We start from the raw sequence: 18,313 nt of genomic DNA on the forward strand, positions 1-18,313 counted from the left end.
CCGTGATCGGGAGGTCGTGGGTTCGAACCCCGGCCGGGTCATACCTAAGACTTTAAAATTGGCAATCTAGTGGCTGCTCCGCCTGGCGTCTGGCATTATGGGGTTAGTGCTAGGACTGGTTGATCCGGTGTCAGAATAATGTGACTGGGTGAGACATGAAGCCTGTGCTGCGACTTCTGTCTTGTGTGTGGCGCACGTTATATGTCAAAGCAGCACCGCCCTGATATGGCCCTTCGTGGTCGGCTGGGCGTTAAGCAAACAAACAAACAAACAAACATGCTCGTGTTTCTTGGCTTGCACCCAACCTATTTTTTTTCTTTTTTCTTTGTTTGATCATATCCAAATGTGTTTTTTTCTGCGCTTATTTCAGCCACCAAATGACCCCCATGGTATAACACGTGGGGATCTGTCTGAGACACTGTGCGGTGTAATGTCCGCCACCCCTGCCTTTGCACAGTACTGCTATCCTCTGCTGATGGAAAAACTTACCTCAGATGTGACGTCTGCTAAACTTGATTCCCTCAAGACACTGGTGGGTGGTCTTTTTTTTTTTTAAATATTTTTAATTTTTATTTGTAAGCATTTTTTTGGTACAGACGGCAGAGCCAGGAAAAGAGATTTGGGGAGGGAATGGGATTGGGCTGTGCTTACTCTTTGTGTATTTTTGTGTTTATTTTTTCTTCAGTGTTTGTCTGTATTGAATGGTTGTAACCTTCTTGTTGTTGCTCTCTTTGGGACCAGCCAAACATGTCCCTGAATTGCAGGTGGTCTGTTATGACAAGTATATTTTGATCAAAGTAGTAGACCAAGGACAACCGAAGATAGCTGTTATGTTGGAGATGTCCTCTCATTGGAGGGGCTTCATATCACAGGTACCACTGTGTCTGAATTAGTTTGCTCTCACACTATGATTGTAGACATGTTTCTACGGACAAGATGGAGCTAACAGAGTCACTCTTATTTTGCTTAACTAATTTTCAGTGTGCCTGCTTGCCTATCTATGGAACAAGACATCTTCAAGAGTATCTTGGGTCCTTGACAACGCAGGTTATGAGAGAGGTGAGTTTCTTATTAATTGTTGTAGGGTTGTTCTTCTTTTCTTCTTTTTGTCTGTCCGCGTTACAGACGTGATTTAATCCTTGATTCTCATTTTGTATTCTTAGTGCTCATGTTTCTTTTTACATTTAGACAAGGCAGTCTTGACTGAATGTTTTTAAATAGACTGGGAATTGAGATGAGTGTGGTGGTGTTTGTATGTATGTGTGTATATGTGTGCACAGCAATTCCTAGAAAACTACCCAACAGTTGTTTATGAAACTTTGCATGTGAGTTCCTCCAGAGTTTTTTTCATCGTCTTTGATGATGTCATATTCGAATTTTGCAAAAGTTGAGGCCGCACTGTGGTGACCTAATTTTTTTTAAACTGCATTTGTTATGTTTTTGAATCATTAGGTGATGTAGAGTTTTGTTTTGGTGCTGTAGGTGAGAGCAGGGTCACCAGAGGATGTGGTGGAGGCATCCTTACACGCTCTGACTGCTATTGCTGCACAGGTGTCACAGGTAACTGTTGTACCTATTGAATGGACATTAAATATGGGTTCAAACAATAGAAAATGGCAACTTTCTCTGCATACAGAAGTATCAGAAATTCAGTGAAATCCATCTTTTGAGACCTCAAAGAATCTGAGAAAATCGGGTCTAACACGGAAAAAGTCTTAAAATGGGGGTACATTGACAGACATAATGAACAGAAGATCTGCAAAGTCTTATAAAGGAGGAAGTTTTAAGTTGAGGGTTTTAATAGGGGGGAGTTCCACTGTAGCGTGCTTGCCACTCTGACTTGCAGTTAAGTCATACTGGTGTTCGTTTAGCTTAACATGAAAATCAGTATAAAAGTTTAAGGCAGACAAAGACTAATTTAGTTCCATTTTGTCATTATTACTTATCTACTATGGTGGGATCACATTATTTACTGAAAACATTGTTCTTGTGACAGGTACCTCAGCAGCTTGGCGAGTTCATGGCAGAAACTGGAGCAAGTAAGATTTCAAACTTAATCACTTCACAGATGTAGATGCTAAAACTAGTAAAAGCAGATGGTTTCTTGTAACAAAATGGGTTGGCATTGTATTCAAATTAAAACAAATCTATGTTTTCTGCAGCAAGACCTCAGAACACATGTGTGTCGGTGTGCGTGCGTGGATGTGTGAGTGTGTGCATGCATGCGTGTGTGTGTTCTTTGTTGATTCCATTTTCTCAGACTAGATATGATAGTTTTGGTGCATTTGTTTATTGTGCAACTTTTCCCATCACTTTGTCACAGTAAATGGTTGCAAGAATTTCATTCAGTCAGTTTGAACATATTCATTGGTGTCATTGCTTTCTGTTGCTCACTAGATTTGGTGCGACAAGTTGAATCAGAAAACCTTGCAGCAAGAATGTCCTCGACACGCATACTGTGTACTATGGCGTCTGCCAGTCCGCTCGTGTGCCATGCGGTTGCTTCACGTCTCGTGCCTGTTGTCTGCAGTGTTTGCCAAAAATTATCACAGGTATGGTATTTTGTAGTTTTATGGTATCTCCTGTTTAAACCATGTTTTGATTATTTCTGTTTATATATTCATAAAATTTACATAAATGTATAAGTATAAAAACAACAAGCCTACAGCTTACAGCAAATATTTTCTCCTGATCTTTAGTTTGTGATTCTAGTCATGTTTATATTATTCTGCTGAATTTTATTCTATCAGAACTTTACTCATTTATTTACTTTCTTGTTGTATGTTATGAGAATGAGAGTGAGAGCTGGGGGGTGTTGAATTACATAGAGCACAAATGGCATGTGTTCCTCATAGCACGAGTTTCTAGACAGTAAATCAATTTTGAATATTGAGTACGTGTGTGTTTGTGTATGCACTTGCTTTTGTTTGAGTTTAACACCACAATAGTGAATACAGTTCAGAGTGGATATGCATCTTCTTGGGCTTCTTCAACTGCATATGTGCAGAATGTGTTATTTGACTTACTTGACTTAAGCCTCTGAATTCCCGTGTTGTTTATTGTTCTTTCTTACTTGACTTCCAGCTGGAGCAACATACTGCTTTCTTCACAGAAGTGTCGTCTCTTTTGCAACACATAGCAGACGCTCAGAGCTCTAAAACTGGTAAGCACCTGCTGTGATTTTCTGTGAAATTTGTGAGTTTGTGTCACTGTGTCTGCAGTCTTTTTACATTTAGTCAAGTTTTGACTAAATGTTTTAACATAGAGGGGGAATCGAGACGAGGGTCGTGGTGTGTGTGTGTGTGTGTGTGTAGAGCGATTCTGACTAAACTACTGGACCGATCTTTATGAAATTTGACATGAGAGTTCCTGGCGATGATATCCCCGGACGGGGTTTTTTTCTCCATTTTTTTGATAAATGTCTTTGATGACGTCATATCCGGCTTTTTGTAAAAGTTGAGGCGGCACTGTCACACCTTCATTTTTCAATCAAATTGATTGAAATTTTGGCCAAGCAATCTTCGACACAGGCCGGACTTCGGTATTGCATTTCAGCTTGGTGGCTTAAAAATTAATGAATGACTTTGGTCATTAAAATCTGAAAATTGTAAACAAAAAAATAATGTATAAAACGATCCAAATTTACATTCATCTCATTCTTCATTATTTCCTGATTCCAAAAACATATAAATATGTTATATTTGGATTAAAAACAAGCTCTGAAAATTAAAAATATAAAAATTATGATCAAAATTAAATTTTCAAAATCAATTTAAAAACACTTTCATCTTATTCCTTGTCGGTTCCTGATTCAAAAAACATATAGATATGATATGTTTGGATTAAAAACACGCTCAGAAAGTTAAAACGAAGAGAGGCACAGAAAAGCGTGCTATGCAGCACAGCGAAACCACTACAGTGATCGCGCTAGATATTTTTCAAACCGGTATGACATCATAAGCTGACCACAATGCTCTCACGAAAATCGGTCAATCTGCCAAGGCAATGTCAAAGGAAAACAATGACTAAATCAATGTTTATCAATGCTATTGACACGCAGACGTTTTCTGTGGAATAAATTCGGGTTACCCCCCCATTTCAAAGCGACTGCCGCACAACACATCTGTCGCTGAGAGAGAGAGAGAATGAGAGAGCGGAGCTGGTGTGCGTACGTGATTTTCCAGTATGATCGCATGCCGGCTTTAGCATTCTGCTGTTATTTTGACGTCATTTTTTACATTTCGTTAACACGACCTTGCGACACCAAGCCTCATCAATTTGTTTTCCATGAGATAATGGCAACATTCTATCAACATGACACCTGTCACAACAAGCCATGCACCTCTCTCTCTCTCTCTCTCTCTCTCTCTCTCTCTCTCTCTCTCTCTCTCTCTCTCTCTCTCTCTCTCTCTCTCTCTCTCTCTCTCTCTCTCTCTCTCTCGTACAGACCATGGATTCTTTATAAAGGATGATTTTTCCCACTCTTTTTTTTTCCCCGGTCAAACCAATTAACAATCGGTACGTCCGACCGAGCACCCATTTTATTATCGGTATTGGCAAATCTCAATCGGTAAAATACCGGAAATTACCGGTAAACGCGATCCCTGCCACTACCGCGCTAAACAGGCTCGTCAGTTTCACTCCGTTTTGCACAAGCGGCGGACTACGGTCATTGTAAAAAAAATGCAGTGCGTTCAGTTTCATTCTGTGAGTTCCACAGCTTGACTAAATGTAGTAATTTCGCCTTACGCGACTTGTTTTTTTATGTAGTGGAAGCTTGACTTTCTGTGCCTTGTTGGGGTTAAAGGGACTGCTGAATTTCATTGTTAAATGCGCAAGGCTGTCGATAAATATACTTCTTCTTCTTCGTACATGGGCTTAGACTCCCACGTTCACTCATGTTTTTAGCACGAGTGGATTTTTACGTTTATGACCGTTTTTACCCCGCCATTTAGGCAGCATACGCCGATTTCGGGGGAGGCATGCTGGGTATTTTTGTGTTTCTATAACCCACCGAACTCTGACATGGATTACAGGATCTTTTCCGTGCGCAAGGTCTTGTGCTTGCGTGTACACACGAAGGGGGTTAAGTCACTAGGAGGTCTGCACATAAGTTGACCTGGGAGATGGGAATAATCTCCACTCTTAACCCACCAGGCGGCAGCGATTAGGATGCCGACGTCTTACCACCGCGCCACTGCGCCCGTCTGGATAAATATACAAATGATGTGGATGGGACAAATGAATAACATTCCAGGTAGTAGGATTGAATTGGAGTGAATAGGGGTATGGTTTGGTATGCTGTGTGGTGATGTATTTCATGGCATTGCATGGCAGACTACTGTATGATATATCGTTAGGTTCTATATGGTGTTTCATGCCCTATCACCTTATCCTGGATCATTTTAGCCCTTGACTGGAGCCTTCTACAAGACTTTCGTGGGAAGCTTCAAGAGGTCTGTGACAGACTGCTGGCTAGCAAAGACTCCCAGCTTCAGGTCTTGGGCATGAGAGGGTTATGTGCCTTGTCTGCGTGGGGCGCTGTCTTCACTGCCGACGAGATTTCTTGCACCGCAGAGAAAATGATGACCAGGGCGTTGACGGCTGACACTGATGATCTGAGGTGAGGATTAACAATGGTGGGATGTCAGGAGACACTGCGCTACAGTAAAACCCCCAATTTAGACTTCCCTAGATTTTAAGACCCCGTTTTCTCAGACTTTCTGTTCATAACCTCTACAATACTCCCATATGTGACTCAGTGTTAGGTAGTGGTGGTGGTGGTGGTGGGGAGGGGGGGGTTGAGTGGGACTTTGATGTGTGATTCCTGATTTCCAAATGTTCAACATTTTTTTTAGCTGCATTATTTTAGTTATTCATGAGTGGGTGGGTGGAGGGGATGGGCTAGTTCTAACTATGCATTAGATTATAAAATTGTATTCTGTGTAGACCCTTCCACCAGCATCTTAGACCACTCTTTGTACATTTTCTTTTGATAGATGATTGCCATTTGTTTTACCTCATGTCTGCCCTGCGTGTGATGGTGTGGTCGTGACTGCTGTAGTGTGGGCATGTGTGTGTTGGTGTGTATGTCAGTGTATGTGTGGGTGTGTGTGTCAGTGTGTGTGTGTGTGCGTGATTTTACCAACACTACGCGAAATTCCTTGTGCTTTAAATGTTTTTTAATGTCACTTGGCTCAATAAATACTGTATTCTGTATTCTGTATTCTGTATTCTGTAATATTAAGACTCCCTCCTTTTTAAGACCTTATTTTCTCAGGATTTTGGAGGTCTTAAAAGTGGGGTTCCACTATCAGGCCTGGGAATGATACACCTTTCGTCGTAAATACGACAAAGTCCTTTTCTTATTGTGTAAGAAAAGAGCCTCCGTGTGCCCTTAGATATGCTTAAAACGCAAAATATTCCCGTCAGTACGCCCAAACCACTTTTCCTCATTCCCAGGCCTGACTATACTTAAATGCTGAGGTTATTTTAAATTGTACACATCACAACAGCTCGCTGCGTTGCCCACAGCAAAGTATGACATTGAAGTTGACCTTGAAGTCAACCTGGTTGTGAAGGTGAAGTCTGTGTGTGCATTAAATTAAGATGCAGCAGACTGTAACGTAAAAATGCGGCGGTCTTGGTATTGGGCAAATCTGTTCGTCAACTTAGTCAGGGATTCTGCTATTTTTTCGAAGAACCCCCCTTTTAAGACCCTCCAGTTTAAAACTTCGTTTTAAGAACTTGCTTTTTCAGATTTTCTGTTCATTATGTCTGTAGATTTACCTTCATTTTAAGACCTGATTTTTTTTCAGATTCTTGGAGGTCCTACAAGGGGGGGTTCCACTGTATAAAATGCTCAATCCGCGGTGGTACACTTGGTTGCTTAACTTTGTTTCTGTGCTCAGTTTTCAAACCAACTTCACATTCTAACATTTTACTGTGAAGCTTTTGTTGCAAAATATTGGTGTTCATCATTGTTCTGTGTTTCAGGGAAGAGGGTGTGAAAGCTCTGAGCAAGGTGGCAAGGCAGCAAGCACAGCTGTGTGATGGCATCATTTCTCACCTCAGCCAGGTGTTACAAAACAGTAAGTTCTTGTCTCTAAACTTTGCTTTACTTCCTGTAGTGTTTCATCCTATGTTAAACTGTTAGGCTCTAATGAGACAAATACGTTTATGAACGCTTTTTCTTAAGAATGAGCTTAGCCAATGTACCTAGGTGCAACCAAGAAAATGGGATTGATTTGGGTTCTGAAAATTGCACTCTGCTGGGCTTGCAAATAGCCAGATTGGAATAGGGGTTAAAATGTGTGCCTCTGATGCCAGGAGGCTGGGTTCAACCCTCACACAGGGCATATACATATGCCACCATTATTTGTTCAAGCGCTCTCCAGTCAACCTAACTGCAAATGGGTACCTGATCCTATTTACAGCTAAGGAAGGTAACTTTTTATGTTTTACCTTTAACCTTTTTGCTACATGTACCTGCAAGACATAATTGACGTCTTGAGTTACTTACTTTAACAGGCAACAAACCATTAAATAGACAACTGCAGAAGGAGAAGAAAAACAACAAACAAATAATGTGTAGTGTATTCATTTATACATCAAAGGCACACTGTAAGTTGTCAACTCAGATAAACACAGGTAATGCTTTTGTATATATAGTCGAACTTGCCCTTACGACCACGGAAGCGACCATCTGCCCACAACGACCACCCCAAATGATCCCCGACAAGGTTTTTTTCTCGATATAATTCACCTTCCCATAGCGACCACCGGCCTGAAACAACCACTTTTGATCGATCCCTTGGGTGGTCATTATGGACAAGTTTGACTGTATTTCCTGGCAGCGAACAGTTTAACCTGGGCATGCATTCTGAACAGTTTTATTTATGTACCAACTTGATTGCTGTGTGGACAGACCTAGCACTATACGACGCCTGTGAGAGCCGCAAGATGTTTGACAACAGTGCCGCTCTCCTGGCTGCTGTAGCGGTGGATGATGTGACAGGGGTGAAAGTTTGCCAGGCCCTTCTCCGCTTACTCCAAGCTTTTCAAACAGGTATCCATTGCTTTGTTTTGTGTGATCACTTTTTGTGTGTAATAGAGCGGACACTACCTTTTTACAGTACTGTGTGCTAGATATCTTCTGCTTTTTCATCTGCGTTCATGGGCAGAAACTCCCAAATACACTCTTGTTGTTTGCACGAGTTGGTATCAGATATCAGATATGATGTGTATGACCATTTTTACCCCATCATCTAGGCAGTCATGAAATGGATTACTGGATCTTTTTTTGTCGGTACTTGGTATTGTGCTTGTGTGTATATATAAAGGGGGGTAAAGCACGAGCAGGTCTGCACAAAGTTGACACTATTGTCATGTTTAGATCTTGCCGCACCTTTTAAGGACTACAACTCTTCCACAGCACATAAAGACCCTGACACTCTTACAGTTGAACCCCCCTTTTAAGACACCCTAATTTAAGACTCCCTACTTTTTAACTCTCCTCACGCCATGTAATTTTACACTCTTCCTCACGTACCTGTACCTGTAAACCAAGCGTTTTTGGGGAAATTGGTAATTTAACCACCTACCGAATTAAAAAATCATTAAAAAAAAAGTTTTCATTGCATTGCCCTGAAATTTTTTGTGAGAATGACAAAATGAATGTACAAGACATTGATGCTCAAACTTGGGTAGCAGAAGACGACACGGTGACACAGCAAAAATAAAAAGGTTGAAACTCACAGAACTCGTAACCTGTCACAATCGTAAGCACTGATTTTCGGATCTCCGATCACTTCGTCGTCTTCTTCATCGGAATCAGACTCTTGCAACACTCTGATCGCATACATGTGCAGTTTCCTCATCGATTCGGCGACCTCTTCCAAAGAAAATCCTTCAAAAGCATCGTCGTCGCTGTCATTATTGCCTAACAACTCTGCCCAAAAAGCGCCCATTACGTCTCCAGACCACAAATCGCCACAAACGAATCTTCTTTTGTAGTTTTCACCCGAAAACAAGCACGCTCCTGCAATTTGAATGAAGAGGGCGGAAGTTAAAAAGTTTTTATTCAGTACGCATGCGTTGTACTAGAGGTCAGTATGCAAATGAGCCAGTTCACGACATACATTTTCTCGGCGGTAGCTACCGACGGTGGTGCAGTGGTATAGACACAAAGGCTGGCGGACGCTACCGCCGGTGGCATGAAGAGAGTTAAGACCTGATTTTTTATGAGATTTGGGGAGGTCTTAAATGGGGGGTTCCACTGTACTTGTTCCTGTTTTGATACCCCCTCATGTATGATGTGTAAACATGCTTACAGTGAGGATCACTCTGTTGTTTCCAGGCTATGAAGAGTGCATGGTACCTGTGTCCAACAGCCTGGCCAGTGTTTTGGTGCGCGGTCATCTTCCCCCTCAGTTCCTGGTGTCCACTGCTCTGTCTGGCGTCCTGGGCTTCCTGTGGTCAGGGTGCAGGTCCTGGTCAGCTGACAAGCAACACGTTCACGTCACAGTGCTGTCCACTCTTGTCCGTGGTCTGCGCTGTCTTGTCTTGCTACTGGACTCACAGTGAGTTGGGTTATTTGTGTTGTTACAGTGATCCCCCTTCCTCCCCCTACTTCTTTTAAGACCGCCTATAATCTGAGAAAATCAGGTCATACCAGAGGAGGGAGTCTTAAGAATTGAGATAAATTTACTGATGTTATGAACAGATTGTCTCAGAAAGAAGGTTTTAGGGAGGGAGCAGGGGAGGGGAAGGGGGGGGGGGGGTCACTGTAATGGATTGTTAGAATTGTGCGTGTGTGTGAGCATGCGTGCGTGTGTGTTTGTGCCTGTGTATGTATGAGAGAGAGATAGAACTTGCCAGATATAACACTAAACTCATTTTTGCCTGTCAGAATGCTCATGTATCCTCTGTGTCTTACCTTGTCTCCTTCTCGTTATAGGGCCTCCCAGTCTGTGGTGGGTATGATCTGCAGTGTCGTTATAAAGGGGAACAACTCTGGGGGTGACCATGCAGACGCATCTCCTCTCAAGGTATAATGACTGCCGCATGTTTTGATTCAGATTGTTTAGTTTGACTGAATGGTCAATTCAGGTTTGTGTGTATGTGTGTGTGTGTGTGTGTGTGTGTGTGTGTGTGTGTGTGTGCATATGTGTGCATATATTTCTCTGTCTGTGTCTGCTTGTGTGTGTGTGTGTGTGTGCGTGTGTGTGCATGCATAGCTGTGTTGAAGAAAAAAGAACTTTTTGTTAATATCATTTTTTGTGTGTGAATTTTAACATGTTAAGCATACAACTGTGAAGCAATGTGTGTGTGTGTGTGTGACATTTGAACATACAACTCTTTATTTTAGTGTTGTTGCGTTACCCAACAAATTTCAGGTTCATTGTTATCAGGCGTTGTCTTGTGTTGCAGGCAACCTCACCATGGCAACTGTCACGACTAGTTCAGCTCTTGCTGGCTGTCATACCACGCTTAGATGTCAAGGTGGGCGTGAACATTTCATTTAATCATTTTGCTTTCTTCACCCAGGGTTGAGGTGCACGAAGCGAAACTGGGTTCCATCCAACTGGGTTTTAGTTTTGTTGTGATTTCAACCAATCAGACCCCGCAGATGGTTCCCACCCAGTTGAGTGGAACCCAGTTTCATTTCAAGCCCCTCAGCCCAGGAGCCTGGTTCTGCATAACTCTCACTTTCTCTTCTCTCTATTTAGAATGCTTGCTTCCTTTGGTTTTAAGAAGAAGACAAAAAATATTGTGCTTATTTTAAAGTCGATAACAAAAATTCAAAAAGACAAAATGAAGACAATTAAGACAGAAAGAATAAGATAAGCTAGTGTGTACAAAGTGAATGAATGATGTAAAAGGAGGTTGTGTCTTCCCATTGCAGAAAGATGATGTGTGGGAGCAGTTGGTGTCCCAGCTACCAGACTTGGCGCTGCAGACTGAAGACACCCACACACACCAACAGGCATGTCGCTGTCTGGCCGCACTCGTCAACAGAATGCCAGCAGGTGTGTGGCATGTACCTCTGATTACTGGCTTTCACCTGCTTGTGTTTTACAGGGATTTTGTCAGGATTTGTTTTTGTTTCGAATTTCCTAAAATGGCCATGAAAGGCCATGGCCATGTTTTTTGGTAAATTTTTCAAAGTTTAAAGCGGTTTTTGGCACCTACTTTTCTTTCTTGGAGAAAAAGGTGCTAGATCTGCTGCAATGAAGGATCATTTTTCGACAATTTGAATGACGGTTTGGGGTTCTGCCAACTGCCGACACCAAACTTCAGCCCTGATTTTGTATATTTTTGTGTGTGCTTAACTTGAAAACTTTTGGTATTTATTTCACTCTGTTGTACAACACACTGAATATATGATATAGTTTCTCTTTTTAAAATGTTGTCTTACCTGTGGGCAGGCGAGTGGCTGGACAGCACTGTGAGAGGACTGTGCACCACCTTGACCCCTACACTCACCAAGCGACCTCATGCAGACCTTGACCTTCAGCATAGGACCTTGAACCTCTTGACCTGGCTGGTCAAGGCTGTGGTGGTCAGAGGTCATAAACTGTCATCCGAGCTAACAGGCCAGGTAAGAGCCCTTGCTATTTTGTTGAAAGTATTTTGTCAGACTTTTGTAGAAAGTAGAACACAGACACATTAACTTTTTTTTTTTAATCTGGAACTGAATGCATCACCTTGAGCTAATCGGTCTGCTCACTCTGGATCAAAGTATCAGTCTAACAACTCCTGTAATTCACTGTCATTGTTAAAGTGTAGTCTGTTGCTTATTTTCTTATCAGTGAGACTTATTGCTTGGTGCATCTTCTTTGCCATCTCAATCTGATATTCCTGCTCTGTTTGTCCCCACTCCCCAACAGAATAGAAATTGAATTTGAAGTTCATTAACTTGCCATAGAGAGGGGAGAAGATAAGCACTGTATACATATACAGTCAACATTTTTTTAAATGTAAGAACATACACATACTTCTCCCCTCCCCCCTCCTTTCAGATCCTTTTTTTGTGTGTTAGATTTTCTTTTCATAACAGCTACAGATTTATCTCAGATATTGTTCAGTCGGTGGCGGTACTGGTTTCCAGACCAGTTGTCTTTATCAGCGTAGGTGTGATCTCAATGTTCGGTATGTGATTTATTTTCCAGAGTAAACTTTGTGCAAACTTTCCTCAACGCCCGAACAACCACGTGTGCACGCATGTGCAGGATAAAGATCCCAAGCTCACAGCCAAAAGTGTCAGGGCTTGAAAACTTAAATACGCTTATGCAGGAAAAAGACAAAAATATTGGGTAGCACCGTACTGAATGGCAGCTCGCTTTCCCTAGTCAGAAAATCCGAAATTCCATAGGGGCAATCTCACAGGACTATATCAAATCCTATAATCCTAAAATCCTTAAAATCCACCTTAAGTTATAATCCTTTTACATTTTGAGACTTTATTATTTTATTTTATTTTTGATGGGTCTTAAATTGTGTAGTACAATATGCACAACAGCTAGTGGCAATCTGTCTGTGTGCAGCTTACAGGCTTCCTGTCTGACCAAAGGTTAGGTCCCAAAGCAGCGGAGGGGTTCTGCATGATTCTGGCACCTTTTCCTGAAGTGTTGTGTGCGGAAGTGAATGCAAACATCACACCAACATTCCAGCAACGATTCTTGATACAGAACCTTGCGCACTTACTGGATGGCTTCCAGAACGCTCAGTCTGGTGAGAGAGAGTTTCCCTCTGTTAATATTGTAGAGACTTATTGTTGGTCATAAGAATGCAAAAGAGAGACAAAGTTATCTTCTGAATGAAAGGTGTCAAGTACTGGCGTTATGAATATAATGTTGCCGAATGAAGACATGTCTCTTATGTGAGTGAGGGACGGAGTGAGTGTGTGTTGTGTGTGTGTGTGTGTGTGTGTGTGTGTGTGTGTGTGTGTGTGTGTGTGTGTGTGTGTGTGTGTGTGTGTGTGTGTTATATGCCACACAGCAACATGCTCAGAACCTTGGTACATTATATTGCTCACATTTTTGTCTTTGTTAACAAGTTGACATGGAACATATGATTAATATGCATATATGTGACCCTCCACCACGGAATGAGTCACATGTCACCTTTGCATGATTTTCATATTTTTACATTTTCCTAAAGAGTTTTTTATGCTCTATCCAGTGGTGAAAACCGTTTTAGAAAAGAGCGAAAACTGTTTGAGTTATAAGCCTGTGACTAAGGTGACCCTCACACTGTTACCAGACACTCCCCGGACTTATATTAAGCCTAGCGCAGAACCGCGCGAGGTGACATACGACTCATTTTGTGGTGGAGGGTCACATATGCTCACCAGGGCCCGTATGCTTATGGGGGAAGTTCGCGACAACTCCCGAAGTTTTGAGTGACATCGGAAGTACTTGCCTCACTTTCGTATGCATGGGCCGGAAAAAGGGTTTACCTCGAAGCAAAGCGAGGAAGTAACTCAGGGTATTTTGCGACTACTTCTAAAGTTTTGAGTGACATCGGAAGTACATCCTCACTTTCGCATGCATGGGACGAAAAAAGAGTTTACTTTGGAAGCTAACGAGGAAGTAAATGAGGGTAAATGTACTACAGCCAGACCCAGTAGTAAACACGCTACTTCCACAGTTTCTCAGTGCAAAAAGGCAGGGCTTTTCTTCAGTTTTTCATGTCAAACCGAGCTGACGCTCCCAAAGAGAGAAAATAGAGGGAAAAGTCGTATCTTCTGCATGCATTTCGTGCAAATTTCCCTGAATACAAACCTGAGTTGCCAGCTTTGACTTTTGTTTGTTCTGGGTCATTGGCCACCACTCTTTCATTCCCGCTTATACGAGGGGGTTACTGTGTTTCTATGAAAATGGGCGTCGTTGTGTGCATGTGTGAGTGTGTGTGTGTGTGTGTGTGTGTGTGTGTTTGTGTGCGTGCGTGCGTGTGTTTGTGTGCGTGTGCGTGTGTGTGTGTGTGTGTGTGTGTTCGAGTGTTTAAGTGTAAGTTTCTGCTATTTTTTTTGTCATTGCTTTATCTGTGTGTGTGTGTGTGTGTGTGTGTGTGTGTGTGTGTGTGTGTGTGTGTGTGTGTATGTATTTGTGCGAGTGCCTGTCTGCCTGTGTGTGCGTGCGTGCGGGTATAATTGTGCGTCTGTTCCTTCATACGTTTGTTTGCGTGTTCGCGCGTGCCGTGTGTGTGTGTGTTTGTGTGTGTGTGTTTGTTTGTGTGTGTTTGTGTGTTTGTGTGTGTGTTTGTGTGTGTGTGTGTGTGTGTGTGTGTGTGTGTGTTTTCGATGTTATGTGTGTGTTCGACGGTGTGTGTGTGTTCGACGGTGTGTGTGTGTTCGACGGTGTGTGTGTTCGACGGTGTGTGTGTGTGTGTGTGTGTGTGTGTGTGTGTGTGTGTGTGTGTTCGACGTTATGTGTGTGTTCGACGGTGTGGTGTGTGTGTGTGTGTGTGTGTGTATGTGTGTGTGTGTGTGTGTGTACCCACTCCCCACACTATGATGAGCTGACTATATTTGCGCCTTGATATTTTATTCATGTTCTTACGTTTTATGCTGTTTATTGTGATTCACCACACCCGAGTTTATCGTAATTGAGATAATAAAGTGTTCTATGTCTATGTATTATGTCTAATACACATGCACACACGCACGTAGGCTACAAAAATCCAATCTTGACTTTGAACTTTATATAAACATACATCCTCTTCACAATTAACGAGGACAAACGTAATTTACAAACACCTAAGTACAACAATTTTTCTGTTTTAAAAATTCGGACACACATTTTCTCAAATAATATGAAATTCGCTGAACTTATCTTCTTTTCACTACACCTTATATCTTGATTCCCAAAAAATGGAGTTCTGCCTTTTTAAATTTACCAGTAACACAAACATTCGCTCTGACCAAACTATTTTTGTCCAGCAGTTTTACCGATACACAATCATTAAAAAAAACACTACAAAAAGAGTTTTAAGTTAACCGACTTCGCTACCACATAAACAACCTTTTTTTATTGTCCCCAACATTCTGGTCAACGAAATCATTATTATAGACAGTCATTCTATTTAAGGACAATTATCACAGCTTTCGTTCAACCAGTTAAAAACAACAATTATAGTAAAAGCTACAGCGCGATCAACGTTTGCCCATTTACGAACTCGCGATGAGATTTGTTTCTTCTGGTCACCAAGCCTACCGTTTACAAACGCATGCGCACTAATTGGGATTCCCCCAATTTTCTCGACCTTGACCTCAGAACTCTCGAAGCCACTACTTCGGCGTTCAATTTAGCTCGTGCATACCGAGTAGCTGGCAACTTTGCTTTCGAAGTTCCCACTTCCAATGTCAAGGGCCTCTCGCTTGACATAATTATACGACGATATCGCATCTCAAGGGTCCTTACCCATCCAAAAGAAACCTCCAGCGCATACTACAATTGCAGGACATTCCGTTTTTAAAGGCAGCTCATTGGGAAATTATCTCAGACACAATATCGAAGACGTGAAATGCGTCAATCGAGCAACTGTCGTAACTTGGCTACAATGAGACGGTCTCCTACCTTGCACCATAGACACGGACTGTGACATTCTTGTTTAATTTAGGTGAAATGCTTAAAACAGAGTGACTCAAAAGCGACAGTTCGATCAGTTACTGACCGAAAAAAACGTGCTCGAGTCATTCGGCGAAGGTGGCGAGCTTTCAAACCAGCACGACTGAATAACTCAGAATGCCTTTTTTCATCATGCCTCTATTCCACACGAATAACATAGTGCAGTGGTAACGGTTCCGGACTCTCGTTCATTAGCTCCGGGTTCAAGTTCCGCCGGGAGCTATATATTTTTTATTAATCTTTTCCTTTTTAAGCCTCCGCAATTGCATTCCGGCTGCAAAAACCGGGTTTTGCCTCTGTGTTAATTTTATTCATTTGCAAAAGAAACCTTCCTATGCTTTGAAAAAATCATATCATGTCTTGACTTTCAACTGTACGCGCGTGTGTATATGTGTGTCACTACGGTGAGTATGTGTGTGTGTGTGTGTGTATGTATGTTGTGTGTGTGTGTGTGTGTGTGTGTGTGTGTGTGTGTGTGTGTGTGTGACGTGTCACTTGTGTCATCATAGTTTCAGTGTGTGTATGAGTGTAGATTGAGAGAGAATGAGAGAAAGTGAGAGAGAGTGAGTGTGTGGTTATTTGTTTGTGACTGTGTGCGTGCGTGGTGTGTGTGTATATGTGTGCGCGCGAGCGCGCGCGTGTGTGTGTGTGTGCAGTGTGTGGTGTGTGTGTGTGTTTATGTGTGCCGTCAGTGTCACTTGTGTCATAGTGTCAGTATTTGCATGAGTGTACGTTTGTCTGTGTGTGCGTGTGTCGTAAGAGAGAGAGAGAGAGAGAGAGAGAGAGAGAGAGAGAGAGAGAGAGAGAGAGAGAGAGAGCGACACTTCTTTGGCAATTTTGGACCAGACAGCGTCTTTATGTTTAACAGTTAGACTGTTCTGAAATTTGGACAGAATAACCGTTCTTTCGTAAAACACTTCTGTCAAGAGTACAGCAATTTCACCATCTGAAAAAGGCGCAGAACGCCCCTCTGTGTCTACTTTCTTTTTGAGCGGCACACGTGCCTTGCCATTTTCGTTGACTGAAATGTTGATAGAAACGTGCGCATGCGTATTAGTAGGGATTCCCCCAATTTCCCCGACCTTGACCTTAATACTCTCGCTGTCACTACTTTGGCGTTCAAGTCAGTTCATGCATTGTGAACAGTTAGAAAGTTGACTTCGGGAGTTCCCACTTCGAAAAGAGGCCTCTACTTCCAGTGTTTCTTACTTCTAGTTCATGCATACGGGCCCAGGTGAGTCACCAGGGCCCGTATGCTTATGGGGGAAGTTCGCGACAACTCCCGAAGTTTTGAGTGACATCGGAAGTACTTGCCTCACTTTCGTATGCATGGGCCGGAAAAAGGGTTTACCTCGAAGCAAAGCGAGGAAGTAACTCAGGGTATTTTGCGACTACTTCTAAAGTTTTGAGTGACATCGGAAGTACATCCTCACTTTCGCATGCATGGGACGAAAAAAGAGTTTACTTTGGAAGCTAACGAGGAAGTAAATGAGGGTAAATGTACTACAGCCAGACCCAGTAGTAAACACGCTACTTCCACAGTTTCTCAGTGCAAAAAGGCAGGGCTTTTCTTCAGTTTTTCATGTCAAACCGAGCTGACGCTCCCAAAGAGAGAAAATAGAGGGAAAAGTCGTATCTTCTGCATGCATTTCGTGCAAATTTCCCTGAATACAAACCTGAGTTGCCAGCTTTGACTTTTGTTTGTTCTGGGTCATTGGCCACCACTCTTTCATTCCCGCTTATACGAGGGGGTTACTGTGTTTCTATGAAAATGGGCGTCGTTGTGTGCATGTGTGTGTGTGTGTGTGTGTTTGTGTGCGTGCGTGCGTGTGTGTGTGTGCGTGTGTGTGTGTTTGTGTGCGTGTGTGTGTGTTCGAGTGTTGAAGTGTAAGTTTCTGCTATTTTTTTTGTCATTGCTTTATCTGTGTGTGTGTGTGTGTGTGTGTGTGTGTGTGTGTGTGTGTGTGTGTGTGTGTATTTGTGCGAGTGCCTGTCTGCCTGTGTGTGCGTGCGTGCGGGTATAATTGTGCGTCTGTTCCTTCATACGTTTGTTTGCGTGTTCGCGCGTGCCGTGTGTGTGTGTGTGTGTGTGTTTGTGTGTGTGTTTGTGTGTGTGTGTTTGTGTGTGTGTGTTTGTGTGTGTGTGTGTGTGTTTTCGATGTTATGTGTGTGTTCGACGGTGTGTGTGTGTGTTCGACGGTGTGTGTGTGTGTGTGTGTGTTCGACGTTATGTGTGTGTTCGACGGTGTGTGTGTGTGTGTATCTGTGTGTGTGTGTGTGTGTGTGTGTACCCACTCCCCACACTATGATGAGCTGACTATATTTGCGCCTTGATATTTTATTCATGTTCTTACGTTTTATGCTGTTTATTGTGATTCACCACACCCGAGTTTATCGTAATTGAGATAATAAAGTGTTCTATGTCTATGTATTATGTCTAATACACATGCACACACGCACGTAGGCTACAAAAATCCAATCTTGACTTTGAACTTTATATAAACATACAGTCCTCTTCACAATTAACGAGGACAAACGTAATTTACAAACACCTAAGTACAACAATTTTTCTGTTTTAAAAATTCGGACACACATTTTCTCAAATAATATGAAATTCGCTGAACTTATCTTCTTTTCACTACACCTTATATCTTGATTCCCAAAAAATGGAGTTCTGCCTT

The 18,313-nt window shown here is 42.3% G+C and overlaps 1 protein-coding gene across 1 annotated transcript in view; it reads left to right on the forward strand.

Annotated features, from left to right (window-relative positions):
• The window catches only part of LOC138981973 (MMS19 nucleotide excision repair protein homolog), a 30,864-nt gene that overhangs the window by 6,289 nt on the left and 6,262 nt on the right, over positions 1-18,313 (forward strand). The window contains exons 8-22 of the mRNA XM_070355162.1: positions 371-532; positions 982-1,059; positions 1,483-1,560; positions 1,997-2,039; positions 2,398-2,552; positions 3,085-3,163; positions 5,410-5,623; positions 6,997-7,091; positions 7,928-8,068; positions 9,359-9,581; positions 9,959-10,049; positions 10,432-10,503; positions 10,907-11,030; positions 11,430-11,602; positions 12,549-12,735. Of these exons, the coding sequence (XP_070211263.1) occupies positions 371-532; positions 982-1,059; positions 1,483-1,560; positions 1,997-2,039; positions 2,398-2,552; positions 3,085-3,163; positions 5,410-5,623; positions 6,997-7,091; positions 7,928-8,068; positions 9,359-9,581; positions 9,959-10,049; positions 10,432-10,503; positions 10,907-11,030; positions 11,430-11,602; positions 12,549-12,735 (1,915 nt within the window). The remainder of the gene's footprint in view (positions 1-370; positions 533-981; positions 1,060-1,482; positions 1,561-1,996; positions 2,040-2,397; positions 2,553-3,084; positions 3,164-5,409; positions 5,624-6,996; positions 7,092-7,927; positions 8,069-9,358; positions 9,582-9,958; positions 10,050-10,431; positions 10,504-10,906; positions 11,031-11,429; positions 11,603-12,548; positions 12,736-18,313) is intronic.

The sequence above is a fragment of the Littorina saxatilis genome, linkage group LG12 (genome assembly GCF_037325665.1).
Source record: "Littorina saxatilis isolate snail1 linkage group LG12, US_GU_Lsax_2.0, whole genome shotgun sequence".
NCBI classification, from domain to species: Eukaryota; Metazoa; Mollusca; class Gastropoda; order Littorinimorpha; family Littorinidae; genus Littorina; species Littorina saxatilis.